This window comes from Oncorhynchus tshawytscha, unplaced genomic scaffold, assembly GCF_018296145.1.
Source record: "Oncorhynchus tshawytscha isolate Ot180627B unplaced genomic scaffold, Otsh_v2.0 Un_contig_2121_pilon_pilon, whole genome shotgun sequence".
Taxonomy (NCBI): Eukaryota; Metazoa; Chordata; class Actinopteri; order Salmoniformes; family Salmonidae; genus Oncorhynchus; species Oncorhynchus tshawytscha.
Genome location: NW_024607534.1, coordinates 6171 through 21671, shown reverse-complemented (window position 1 = coordinate 21671; position 15501 = coordinate 6171). Strand labels below are relative to the sequence as shown.

At 41.9% G+C, this 15501-nt stretch overlaps 1 protein-coding gene across 1 annotated transcript; it reads left to right on the top strand.

Annotated features, from left to right (window-relative positions):
• The first annotated feature begins 11770 nt into the window (after positions 1–11770).
• Positions 11771–15272, top strand: LOC121842680 (histone-lysine N-methyltransferase 2B-like). The gene is given in 7 exon segments (XM_042312486.1): positions 11771–11899; positions 12221–12473; positions 13159–13266; positions 13807–13890; positions 14313–14442; positions 14632–14800; positions 14803–15272. Coding segments are annotated over 6 exon segments (771 nt in total). The 5' UTR covers positions 11771–11899; positions 12221–12297; the 3' UTR covers positions 14907–15272.
• Positions 15273–15501: the final 229 nt, after the last annotated feature.

Genomic DNA, 15501 nt, shown 5'->3' with positions numbered 1-15501 from the left:
CACTCCTAGGTGTGCTCCAAGAAAATGTGAGTGGGCTAGGTATAGAACTTTTGAGATGTAACATTTGGGCACTAAGAGTTGTTCTACCACTTCGTCTCCCAGTGCCGAACTGTCCCGGTGAAGTTCCTTTTCCTTCATCCACAAAGTGAAACTGAAAACATTTCACCTGGGGAGTTCTCCTCCTCAGGCTTCTGGCTGGGGCCTCCACAGAGTCTGAGGAGGTGGGCGGGGAAGCGGCGGCACAGACTGGTATGATGCTTCTATGTCAGAAAACCGTTCTCTTCCCCTAAGCTCTTCTCCTAGGGGCTGTGGCACCTCTGTTCCAGAATCTCTGGAAAATCTGGCACTCCTGGCCCAGTAGGACATCTACTGGCACTTTCTCTACTACCCCAGCTACAATCACAAAGCTACCTTGAGGGGTTTGCACTTCCACGCGGCTGGTGGGGTAACTTATCGTATCTCCCAGTGTGGTCTCACCGGGGTGTGGCCATTATAGGCCCAGGAAGGAAACCCTTGGGCCCGGGTTGGTAGGTTGTGCCCATTATTGGCCAAGATGCACGTTTTCAGAGCTGCATAGTTGTTGATGTCCGCCAGCGCCAAGTCTCTATAGTCCTCTGGGCCAGCCAAGTCCTCCTTGGGCCATCACTCTTTCTACAGTGTGCTCAAATACCTCTAGATATGCTTCAATGTCCTCTCCAGCAGTTAGCTTGGTGAGGACCGTGCCTGGTTCTGTCATGCGGCCCGGCTGGACCATGGCTTGGATAAGCTGTGTTACGGCCTCCTGAAGTGCAATGAGGCTTTGAGTTTTCTACGTTTGGCCTTGCACCAGCTGAGTTACAGCATCTTCCGTAATGATGTCTTATTTTATTGTGATTTCAGAGCAAGGGAAGGATGTGCCCTCATTCTCCGCCAAATGTTTTTCACTAATTGTCTCTGGGACATCAACCTAGTCAAGATATAAAACCTATTGTTTAACAATTCTGCAAAGACCTTGATCATCAGCTCAGTGTTCCACATAATGGTAAACAGATTAAGGGTTTAGATGACCTTACCCTCAACTTAAAAGAAAACAAACTTCAATCATTACTTATCGTCTGCATCTACAAGGGGGAAATGGGAGGTCATCCAGAGTTGTCAGCTCATTAGTTTCACCATTCTCTGGAGGAGCAGAAAACAACATAATAACGGCTGAAATCTTGCCAGTCAGACAGGCACAAATCGCTTTACAGCATGTTAATAACACAATTAAGCAAACTAAACAAAAAACACATGCTGACCTGGGCAATTTGGGATCCCCAATTTACAAACAGGGATTCAAACCAAGTTGCAAGTGTCCAATCTGGTTTTGGAGAATTATTCTTAGCAACAGTGGCAATGTATTCGGCAAAATCAGTCACATTTGAAAAGTGATCTGGGACAAAAGTACAACATTCATCACCAATGACTGCACAAGTGCCCCCTTGACCTGCCAAAATATAGTCAAGGGCCTCTCTGTTTTGCAGAGCTAACTTATGCAATTATTTAATTTCCCCATTTAATTCTTCCAGGGCATTTCGAGGAGCATTGCCAATTTTCTCTGTGTCTGGAGATGTCTTGAATTTGATCTAACGCACATGATACTCCATACTCAGGAAAAAGTGTGAGTGATGTTAATGTTAATCATCAACGAGAGGGCCAGCCCACCTGGAGTTCCGCCTCCCGGATACTACTGGGACCTGAGTTATGGAGCTGAGAGAGTAAGAGGGGAAAAGAGAGGAGAGACAGAGAGATGAGAAGAAGAGAGAGAGGAAGAGAGGAGTAGAGAGAGGAGATGGAGAGAGAGAGAGTGAGAGCGAGAGAGTATGAGAACACCAATCCACTCAGCTTAGCCCCTTTCCACACACTCATTAATTCTGAAGGTGATGATGGTGAGTCACCCAAACAGGACATGGTCTCAGTGCTCCAGGAAGGAATTCTCGGAGAGAGAAACTCTGGCCGACCTAACTATAACCAGCTGGACAGACTGCAGGACAGGAGCACTGCAGCCCCAAACCCTGTAGACATCCAGCAGATGTCCCCCTTCACTGCCTCTTCAACAACACACACATACACACACAAACGTATGTCTGATCCCCCCTCTTATCCCCGCCCCCCCCATCTCTTCCTTTATGACAGTAATTACCACTGTTCAGGAGACCTTTGATCAGACAACAGCCAGTACTTACAGGTCTACTGCTTTTACTGTGTGTGTATGTACCTCGTAGATGTGTGTGACCTGGGGTCCTACGTCATCCTCTTTGACCGGATTCTCTTTGGGCTCCCAATGCGGAAACGGAAGAACCACCTGAGAGGGATGACACACCCTGGAAAGGGAGAGAGAGAGAGAGAGGCAGAGAGAGAGAGATGGGAGAGAGAAAGAAAGAAAGAAAAAGAGGAGTGATAAAGAAAGAAAGAGAAGAGAAGAGAGAGAGTATGAGAACAAATGATATGGAGAACAAATGATTTACAACGTCCAGGACAACTTGGGGGTGAACACCAAGCCACTCGCCACTCCGCTGCCAAACACAACTTACCCAATGCCGGTTGGACCTTAAACTCCCGCCCTCCAGTCCCCAGTCCCCAGTCCCCAACACCCACAGCCCCCCACAGATCACTGTCTGTTTGTGTGTACAACATCCGTAGACCCAGCCAAGTCACTCTGGGGTCCAGGCTTTGAAGTGTGTGTGTGTGTGTGGGGGGGGGAATAGTAAAACAAGGAACATTCGGACAAGTGGGGACTGACAAGGAAAAAGGCTATTTTAGGCTTGGGAGTTAAAGGTTACAATTAGCATTAGGGGTTAGGCTTAAGGTTTAGTTTTAGGGTTAGGGGTTAAGCTTAGCGTTAAGGTTGGGGTTAGGTTAACGGTTAGGGAAAATAAGAGTTTGAGTGGGAATCAATGTTTTGTTCCCCACAATGATAGTAAATCAAACATGTGTGTGTGTGTGTGTGTGTGTGTGTATGCAAGCGCATGTGTGTATGTGTGTGCAGGCATGTGTGTGTGTGTGTGTGTGTGTGTGTGTGTGTGTGTGTGTGTGTGTGTGTGTGTGTGTGATAGTAGTAGCATAGTAGCACTAGCACTGGCCCAAGTGTGCATGATTAGCATACACAGACTAACATACACATAGAAGATTAACATACACAGACTAACATACACATAGTAACATACACAGATTAACATACACAGACTAACATACACATAGATGATTAATATACACAGACTAACATACACATAGATGATTAACATATACAGACTAATATACACAGACTAACATACACATAGATGATTAACATACACAGACTAACATACACAGACTAACATACACATAGATGATTAACATACACAGACTAACATACACATAGATGATTAACATACACAGACTAATATACACAGACTAACATACACATAGATGATTAATATACACAGACTAACATACACATAGATGATTAACATACACAGACTAACATACACATAGATGATTAACATACACAGACTAACATACACAGACTAACATACACATAGATGATTAACATACACAGACTAACATACACATAGATGATTAACATACACAGACTAACATACACAGACTAACATACACATAGATGATTAACATACACAGACTAACATACACATAGATGATTAACATACACAGACTAACATACACATAGATGATTAACATACACAGACTAACATACACATAGATGATTACCATACACAGACTAACATACACATAGATGATTAACATACACAGACTAACATACACATAGATACACATAGATGATTAATATACACAGACTAACATACACATAGATGATTAACATACACAGACTAACATACACATAGATGATTAACATACACAGACTAACATACACATAGATGATTAATATACACAGACTAACATACACAGACTAACATACACATAGATGATTAACATACACAGACTAACATACACATAGATGATTAACATACACAGACTAATATACACAGACTAACATACACATAGATGATTAACATACACAGACTAACATACACATAGATGATTAACATACACAGACTAATATACACAGACTAACATACACAGACTAACATACACAGACTAACATACACATAGATGATTAACATACACAGACTAACATACACAGACTAACATACACAGACTAACATACACATAGATGATTAACATACACAGACTAACATACACATAGATGATTAACATACACAGACTAACATACACATAGATGATTAACATACACAGACTAACATACACATAGATACACATAGATGATTAATATACACAGACTAACATACATAGATGATTAACATACACAGACTAACATACACATAGATGATTAACATACACAGACTAACATACACATAGATGATTAACATACACAGACTAACATACACAGACTAACATACACATAGATGATTAACATACACAGACTAACATACACAGACTAACATACACATAGATGATTAACATACACAGACTAACATACACATAGATGATTAACATACACAGACTAACATACACAGACTAACATACACATAGATGATTAACATACACAGACTAACATACACAGACTAATATACACATAGATGATTAACATACACAGACTAACATACACATAGATGATTAACATACACAGACTAACATACACATAGATGATTAACATACACAGACTAACATACACATAGATGATTAACATACACAGACTAACATACACATAGATGATTAACATACACAGACTAACATACACATAGATGATTAACATACACAGACTAACATACACATAGATGATTAACATACACAGACTAACATACACATAGATGATTAACATACACAGACTAACATACACAGACTAACATACACATAGATGATTAACATACACAGACTAACATACACAGACTAACATACACATAGATGATTAACATACACAGACTAACATACACATAGATGATTAACATACACAGACTAACATACACATAGATGATTAACATACACAGACTAATATACACAGACTAACATACACATAGATGATTAACATACACAGACTAACATACACATAGATGATTAACATACACAGACTAACATACACATAGATGATTAACATACACAGACTAACATACACATAGATGATTAACATACACAGACTAACATACACATAGATGATTAACATACACAGACTAACATACACATAGATGATTAACATACACAGACTAACATACACATAGACACACATAGATGATTAACATACACAGACTAACATACACATAGATACACATAGATGATTAATATACACAGACTAACATACACATAGATGATTAACATACACAGACTAACATACACATAGATACACATAGATGATTAACATACACAGACTAACATACACATAGATACACATAGATGATTAACATACACAGACTAACATACACATAGATGACTAACATACACAGACTAACATACACATAGATGATTAACATACACAGACTAACATACACATAGATGATTAACATACACAGACTAACATACACATAGATGATTAACATACACAGACTAACATACACAGACTAACATACACATAGATGATTAACATACACAGACTAACATACACATAGATGATTAACATACACAGACTAACATACACAGACTAACATACACATAGATGATTAACATACACAGACTAACATACACATAGATGATTAACATACACAGACTAACATACACATAGATGATTAACATACACAGACTAACATACACATAGATGATTAACATACACAGACTAACATACACATAGATGATTAACATACACAGACTAACATACACATAGATGATTAACATACACAGACTAACATACACAGACTAACATACACATAGATGATTAACATACACAGACTAACATACACATAGATGATTAACATACACAGACTAATATACACATAGATGACTAATATACACAGACTAACATACACATAGATGATTAATATACACAGACTAACATACACATAGATGATTACCATACACAGACTAACATACACATAGATGATTAATATACACAGACTAACATACACATAGATGATTAACATACACAGACTAACATACACATAGATGATTAACATACACAGACTAACATACACATAGATGATTAACATACACAGACTAACATACACATAGATGATTAACATACACAGACTAACATACACAGACTAACATACACAGACTAACATACACATAGATGATTAACATACACAGACTAACATACACATAGATGATTAACATACACAGACTAACATACACATAGATGATTAACATACACAGACTAACATACACATAGATGATTAACATACACAGACTAACATACACATAGATGATTAACATACACAGACTAACATACACAGACTAACATACACATAGATGATTAACATACACAGACTAACATACACATAGATGATTAACATACACAGACTAACATACACATAGATGATTAACATACACAGACTAACATACACATAGATGATTAACATACACAGACTAACATACACATAGATGATTAACATACACAGACTAACATACACATAGATGATTAACATACACAGACTAACATACACATAGATGATTAACATACACAGACTAATATACACAGACTAACATACACATAGATGATTAATATACACAGACTAACATACACATAGATGATTAACATACACAGACTAACATACACATAGATGATTAATATACACAGACTAACATACACATAGATGATTAATATACACAGACTAACATACACATAGATGATTAACATACACAGACTAACATACACATAGATGATTACCATACACAGACTAACATACACATAGATGATTAACATACACAGACTAACATACACAGAGATGATTAACATACACAGACTAACATACACAGACTAACATACACATAGATGATTAACATACACAGACTAACATACATAGATGATTAACATACACAGACTAACATACACATAGATGATTAACATACTGTCTGGCTTATGTTTGTGATGATTACTGAGGAATGTGCTTTAATGAGCTTGGTGAGGACCGTGCCTGGTTCTGTCATGCGGCCCGGCTGGACCATGGCTTGGATAAGCTGTGTTACGGCCTCCTGAAGTGCAATGAGGCTTTGAGTTTTCTACGTTTGGCCTTGCACCAGCTGAGTTACAGCATCTTCCGTAATGATGTCTTATTTTATTGTGATTTCAGAGCAAGGGAAGGATGTGCCCTCATTCTCCGCCAAATGTTTTTCACTAATTGTCTCTGGGACATCAACCTAGTCAAGATATAAAACCTATTGTTTAACAATTCTGCAAAGACCTTGATCATCAGCTCAGTGTTCCACATAATGGTAAACAGATTAAGGGTTTAGATGACCTTACCCTCAACTTAAAAGAAAACAAACTTCAATCATTACTTATCGTCTGCATCTACAAGGGGGAAATGGGAGGTCATCCAGAGTTGTCAGCTCATTAGTTTCACCATTCTCTGGAGGAGCAGAAAACAACATAATAATGGCTGAAATCTTGCCAGTCAGACAGGCACAAATCGCTTTACAGCATGTTAATAACACAATTAAGCAAACTAAACAAAAAAACACATGCTGACCTGGGCAATTTGGGATCCCCAATTTACAAACAGGGATTCAAACCAAGTTGCAAGTGTCCAATCTGGTTTTGGAGAATTATTCTTAGCAACAGTGGCAATGTATTCGGCAAAATCAGTCACATTTGAAAAGTGATCTGGGACAAAAGTACAACATTCATCACCAATGACTGCACAAGTGCCCCTTGACCTGCCTAAATATAGTCAAGGGCCTCTCTGTTTTGCAGAGCTAACTTATGCAATTATTTAATTTCCCCATTTAATTCTTCCAGGGCATTTCGAGGAGCATTGCCAATTTTCTCTGTGTCTGGAGATGTCTTGAATTTGATCTAACGCACATGATACTCCATACTCAGGAAAAAGTGTGAGTGATGCCAGCCAGAGATCTCTCATCTCTTCTCATTCCAGGAGGTCTGTAGTCTTTAAACAAAGCCTTCAGATCCCTATCATTATTCTGAATGGTTCTTATAGCTGTCAGAATCATTTTTGATGGCAGACCCCATCTGAGTGTGACCTCTCTCACGAGTGCTTTCGCCACATGTGAATGGCTCCGTCTCTATCTTAACTTAAAGAACACGTTCTGGGTGTTCTTCCAGATGTTCCTCTGGAGGGGGCCCTCCCCTCCTCTATTGACCAGATACAGGCAGGAACCAAGGATTGTTTATGACACCAAAGATAAGATGCACAAAGTCCATTTCATTCACTACATATACATGGCCTATTCTGGATGGGGGACTGAGGCACTGACTCAGAGCTAGAATAAGACATTTTTTTATTTAACCTTTTATTTAACCTGCACTCATTGAGATTTGAAATCTCTTTATCAAGAGTGTCCTGGCCAAGATAGGCAGCACCAAGTCATTACGCAATTACAGACAGACAACATGAAAGACTAAAGGTTAGTTAAAATCATAGAAATCACAAGAGTATAACAAAACCATAAGCAGCAAATTAAAAATATTGGCCGGTCAAGGAATCAGCCTTAGAGTAGGGGCATAAATGTTTAGTCTAAAATGCATGCATACATACAGTGGGGCAAAAAAGTATTTAGGCAGCCACCAATTGTGCAAGTTCTCCCACTTAAAAAGAGGAGAGAGGCCTGTAATTTTCATCATAGGTACACTTCAACTATGACAGACAAAATGAGGTGAAAAAATCCAGAAAATCACATTGTAGGATTTTTAGTGGCCTTTGCCAGTCCTGTCTGGTCCAGTGACGGTGGATTTGTGCACATAGGCGACGTTGTTGCCGATGATGTCTAGTGAGTACCTGTATTACAACAGGCCTATAAGCCCTCAGTCCAGCCTATTGCGGACAGTCTGAGCACTGATAGAGGGATTGTGTGTTCCTGGTGTAATTCGGGCAAAGCAAGGACAATTCTTCCCGTGGGTTTCCAGTAAGTAGCAGCAATTCATAACTAATAATGAAACAGAAATATGCATGGTTTTGTATGACTTCCTTTCTTTCAACTCCTCCCCTTTCCCCAGGTGTTCTTCCTGGTACTGGAGCATGGTGAAACCACTGTGGCGATGCAAATGAGGTCCGACTGCCTGTCCCTGAGAAACCTGCTGAAGAGATGCCTGATAAGGGAGGGAATAGCACTATAGCACACAGCTCCTGCCCCCAGTCAGGTGAGAGTCCTGGTAATGCAACACTGCATAAAACACTCACTGCTACGCTGAACAAAAATATAAGCGCAACATGTAAAAATCATAGCAATGTTTGTTTAAATCCCTATTAGTGAGTATTTCTCCTTTGCCAAGATAATCCATTCACCTGACAGGTATTGCATATCAAGAAGCTTATTAAACAGTATAATCATTACACAGGTGCTGGGGATAATAAAAGGCCACTCTTGAATTTTCAGATTTATCACACAACACAATATCACAGGATGTCTCAAGTTTTGAGGGAGCGTGCAATTGGAATGTTGACTGCAGGAATGTCCACCAGACATGTTGACAGTGAATTGAATGTTCATTTCTCTACCATAAGCTGCCTCCAAAGTCGTTTTAGAGAATTCGGCAGTACGTCCAACCAACCTCACAACTGCAGACCATGTGTATGGCGTCGTGTGGGCGAGTGGTTTGCTGATGTCAACGTTGTGAACAGACTGACTCATCGTGGCGTGAAGTTATGGTATGGACAGGCATAAGCTACAGACATGGAACACAATTGCACTCTATTGATGGCAATTTGAATACACAGAGATACCGTGACGCGATCCTGAGTCCCATTGTCATGCCATTCATCCGCCGCCATCACTTCATGTTTCAGAATGATAATGCACGGCCCCATGTCGCAAGGAACTGTACACAATTCCTGGAAGCGGAACATGTCCCAGTTCTTCCATGCACTGCATACTCACCAGACAAGTCACCCAATGAGCATGAGCCTTTTGGTCCTAGACTTGGCTCCGAAACCGATTGCCGTGCGGTAGCAGAGAGAATAGTCTATGACTTGGGTGACTGGAGTCTTTTGGAAAAATAATGTGGGCTTTCCTCTGACACCGCCTGGTATATTGGTCTTGGATGGCAGAAAGCTTGGCCCCAGTGATGTACTTGGCCATACGCACTACCCACTGTAGCGCCTTACGGTCAGATGCCGAGCAGTTGCCAAACTAGGCGGTGATGCACCTGGTCAGGATGCTCTTGATGGTTCAGTTGTAGACCTTTTTGAGGATCTGGGGACCCATGCCAAATATTTTCAGTCTCCTGAGGGGGAAAAGGTGTTGTCGTGCCCTCTTCACGATTGTCTTGGTGTGTTTGGACCATGACAGTTCGTTGGTGATGTGGACACCAAGGAACTTGAAACTCTCGACTCGCTCCACTACCGCCATGTGGACGTTAATGGGGGCCTGTTTGGCCCGCCTTTTCCTGTAGTCCACGTTCAGCTCCTTTGTCTTGCTCACACTGAGGAAGAGGTTGTTGTCCTGGCAACACACTGCCAGGCTGTCTTATCGTTGTCGGTCATCAGCCCTACCACTGTTATGTCGTCAGCAACTTAGTGATCAACTCTATGCAAAGGAGATGTGTTGTGCTGCATGAGACCAAAATATGCTTATCTGTATTCCCAGTCATGTGAAATCCATAGATTAGGGCCTAATGGATTTATTTAAATTGCCTGATTTCCTTATGAACTGTCTCTCATTGAAATCTTTGAAATTGTTGAATGTTGAGTTTCTATTTTTGTTCAGTATAAAATATTAGTGTGAATGTGTAACTGTTGGCTTTCTTACACTGCAAAGTGGATATTGGCAAGACTTAGCCGTGGCATAGTAAACAGAGTTGTTGTTGCTTCACCTCTAGAATCTGATACCCAAGAGATTGACGTGGCACATTCCCAACCCACTACACCCAGCTTCTCAGCTCCACTCCCTAAACCTGACCAAGGGGCAAGGCCCAAAATCAGGAGACTAGCTGGAGGACTGTTCCGGCCTCTGCCCTCCACAGGTAACTGTTCTGTGGTTGGCTAATGTTGTTTTTTAGGACACCACTGGGTAAAAAATAGAAAACTTTGTTAGGACTTTTAATTGTCAGGTTTTGAGTGATTTATAGATATTACCCAGAAAGCATTGGTTGTTTGTGTGTCCGTTCAGTTGTCTTACTTCTCTGTTTTTCCTCCGCAGGAGCTACCAAGTCCAAACCCCAGCACATCCTGACCATCAGTGACCTGGAGGAGACGTGCATGCCCACGTCGCCACAGCCTCCACTCCCAAACCCACAGGGACATGTCCTAGCACCCCTCGGCTCTCCCACTGCAGCTGGACTATTTACCCTCTACACTGGGGGCTCCATGTATCCCAAGGCCTCCGTGCCCACCTCTCCACTGTTTCCCCTCGGTGCTACTGATATCCTCTCCATCTGCTTGCCCTGTCGGAGGTCGAAGTGCTTCCTCTGTCCGATGTCCTGGAAACATGACTCTACCTCAGGACTCTTTCCCCAGGCAGTGGGCCGCAGTGCCCTGCCTGACTGGAACACATTCTCAGGTACTTATGTGTAATAGTGCCTTATGAACAGTATGTCTGTATGATGATGACTGATGATACTTCTTATACCTGTACAATGTAAACAAGTGTGCCTGATTTGAAAATATCCTGTGGTATTTCCATCCTGTCAGGTGCTCTATCGTGCTCAGATGATGAGCTGCTGCCCTCAGACGATGAGTGTCCCCCCAGCCGAGATCAGCCCACCTCCGTTTTGAGATCAAAAGCGATGACGGCTTCAGTGTGGAGGCAGACAGCGTAGAGGGTGAGGTTTCAGGGAGGAAAGGGCAAATGAATAGACTTCATGTGTCTGTTATCTGTAGAATGTTAGTTTAGAAAGAATTACATTACCCAGTACTCAAGGCAATGATTTCTGCACAAATACCCACTATTTCTACATATGAGTAAACATAACATGATGAAATATACTCCTTGTACTTGGCTAGAATGAAATTGTGTAATAAACCATATAGCACAAAATGTTGGCTTTAATTTCCAGATTAATTACATTTGTGTGTTATGCTGTGTTACGCACACCTTACTTATCTCTCTCTCCATTTCTCTTCCCCCTCCTTTCCCTCCTCAGAGGCCTGGAGGGCAGTGATAGACTGTGTCCAGGAGGCGCGGGCAGGGGCCAGGCTTCGGCAGCTGTCCTTCTCTGGGATGACAGGTGCCCGTATGCTGGGCCTGCTCCACGACACAGTGGTCTTCCTGGTGGAGCAGCTCCAGGGGGCCCGCCGCTGCCATAGCCACGCCTTCCGCTTCTTTAAACAGATCAGCCAAGAGGAGGACCTGCCTGTCAACCCCTCTGGATGCGCCCGCTCTGAGGTCTACCTCAGGTCAGTGTCCCGGTGTCTGTTCACTACAGGGGCGCTGGAAGATAAATATTGAAATGACAAGGGGAGTCATTATTTTGGAATGTAATTCGGAAATTGAGTCCGAGTTGTCTGACAGATTCATCTTAAATATCTTGTAAACATTTTAACCAATACTTACTAGGTATCATGAGTCGTAACTTAGAAGAAATTTAATAAAATCAAATGTATTCATTGGTGAATTGGTGAATCACCACAAGTGTAATGGTGGGAACCGGTATTACTTTGTCCTTACCTTGCAGTTGGTCAACCCATACCACTGTCTAGCAAATGTCTGGAGAATCTGGGTTTTCCCCTCTGTAGGTGGTTTTCAACTTCAAAGTGGAAGCTAGTCTCTCTGTGTAGAGTATTGGTGGAATGTATGTTTTGAATGTAGACATCTGTCAGGTTTAGAGGAACAAGGTCTGTGGCTGTTGTGTTTCTATGTGAGCGTCATCTCCACCTCCACAGTCTGCGTAAGCTAGAAATAAGACCTGTATGACATCTATGCTGCTCCATTCATTAACATATGAAGAGTGTGTGGGTGACGTCCACATCCCAAATTCTACACCAATGCTGGGGGGAAAAACAATGATAAAGAAAGCAATAATAAGAAGAAAGTAATAATGTAAAATTTAACGTGACACCTTGTTCCTGTCTTCTCTTACAGGAAGTCCACCTTCGACATGTTCAACTTCCTGGCTTCCCAGCACTGCCAGCTGCCTGACATCAACCCCTACGATGAGGAAGAAGATGAAGTCCCACTCAAATCCACAAGGTCGGATTACAGAGTTATTGTATGCTGGCCATTGCAAAGGAAGCTACCTAAATGCTAACATCTTAAAAAAGGATGCTTTGGCTTAAATACTGCAGGAGCTAGTCAATGAAAGATCTTGTCTCGCGGAACATTCTTAGAACTTGTTGTACATGGCCGCAAGTGTTGTTCCTTTAAAAAACAACTTTCACATCAACAAATGATCCATGTATAAGTTTGTATACATAACATATCAATGTTCTCATTCAGACTTATGAGTAACAAAGAAGCTGTACAACTACAGGTTTACATAAACGTTTTTATAGCTGTAACTAATTCACTATTGAAATGTTGTCCATTTCAGTATTTGTAACTCCCCTCAAGTGATCTTTGTGGTTGGACTAAACCATTCCGTTATTTCTGCAACTACCTCCTCCTAACAAGCAACGTTAAAAATATGTTCTACCCTCTTGTGTCTGAGTCTCTAGTGACTCTTTTCTCAGACTTCAAAGTGAAAGGTCAGAAGCACATCGTCATCTTCTTTGCTTATCCCTTTTCTCCTAGACGTGCCACTAGCTTGGAGCTCCCCATGGCCATGCGCTTCAGACATCTGGAGAGGACATCTAAGGAGGCTGTAGGCGTGTACAGGTCAGCACACAACTAGTCCTCATCCCCCCCTGAGGCCCTGAGGTCAAAGCCAATACTATGGACAGAGCCTGTGACTATGATCATGATTCTGGGCTGAAGAGCTCATGTGTTTCTCAGTGGGGTGCCAACTGACCCCACAATAGATAATTTGCAGTCTGTCTGGGCAGGAAGCCGTCACTGCGGTTCTCTACAGCTATCACAGCAAACTAGAAACTGAGGCATGGTTTATATTTCCTGCCTCTCCCTTTTCTGCTATTATGTCATTCTGCTACAAAATGAATAACATGAATTCCCATTGACTCAGGATCAGATAATAAATAAATAAATCATGTGATCATCGCATCCTTTTAATTGCCAAGGAGATTAGCTATGGAAACTGTTGTTCATACTTGGGCCTCTTTTGACATCTCTCTCTGGTGTAGGTCTGCTATCCACGGCCGAGGTCTGTTCTGCAAGAGGAACATCGATGCTCAGGAGATGGTCATCGAGTATGCCGGCATCGTCATTCGCTCAGTGCTCACAGACAAGCGGGAGAAGTACTACGATGGCAAGGTGAGATCAATCAGTCCAGAGTGTGGTTGAGACGACATAAGCCCTATGGTTTGTCCCAACGAGACCTTAGTTGGACTTTTTTTAAATCCACTAATTGTGGGCTTGAATGAATAAATGTTATTGATACCAACATAATACATGTTAAACTAAAACTAAGTCCCCTGTCTCTTTTCCCTCCTTCCTCCACAGGGTATCGGCTGCTACATGTTCCGTATCGATGACTTTGACGTGGTGGACGCCACCATGCATGGCAATGCGGCGCGCTTCATCAACCACTCGTGCGAGCCCAACTGCTACTCGCGCGTCATCAACGTGGAGGGCCAGAAGCACATCGTCATCTTCGCCCTGCGCAAGATCTACCGGGCGAGGAGCTCACCTACGACTACAAGTTCCCCATCGAAGACCCAGCAAGCAAGCTCAACTGCAACTGCGGGGCCCGGAAATGCAGACGCTTCCTCAACTAGGGGCAGGAGGAGGACGTGGTACTGCCACAGTCTCTGCAGGGGGAACAAGGCACAAGGGAATGGGGTGTGAGCAGAGGCAACAGGGGAAGACCGAGGTTAAAATCCTTAAATTAAGGTTTTACTGAGTTGGGAGGTGGGTGAAGAGAAAATACAGGAAAGGATGAGCCACTACGAAGAGACTGGGAGAGGGGCCAGGAGATGGGGAGCAAGAGTGAAGAGGAGCACCACACAGAGACATGCATCCATAAGCTCACATTGACTTCTAACCAATATGCACTTGCCAAGGGTTGGACAAGTTCACCACAGGAAAGGGTGGAAGTAGCTACCGTTATAGTGTGGGTTTTTTCTTGAGAACAGGAACCCTGCAGACCATCATGTGGTTATGCTGGTTCTATGTTGCATGAAGGTATTTTCCTTGACGCCATAACGTCAAGTCCTTTCTGTTGAAATAAGGGTGGACCAGAAAAGCTAGACTTGGAGATATTCTTTCTTTTGTTGTCGGGTGGCGGGGGTATATTTTTAATTTTGACACCCATAATCATGTTGGCTCCATCCTCTCTAGTTGATCCCTTAGCCATATCTCCATCTTTACTTG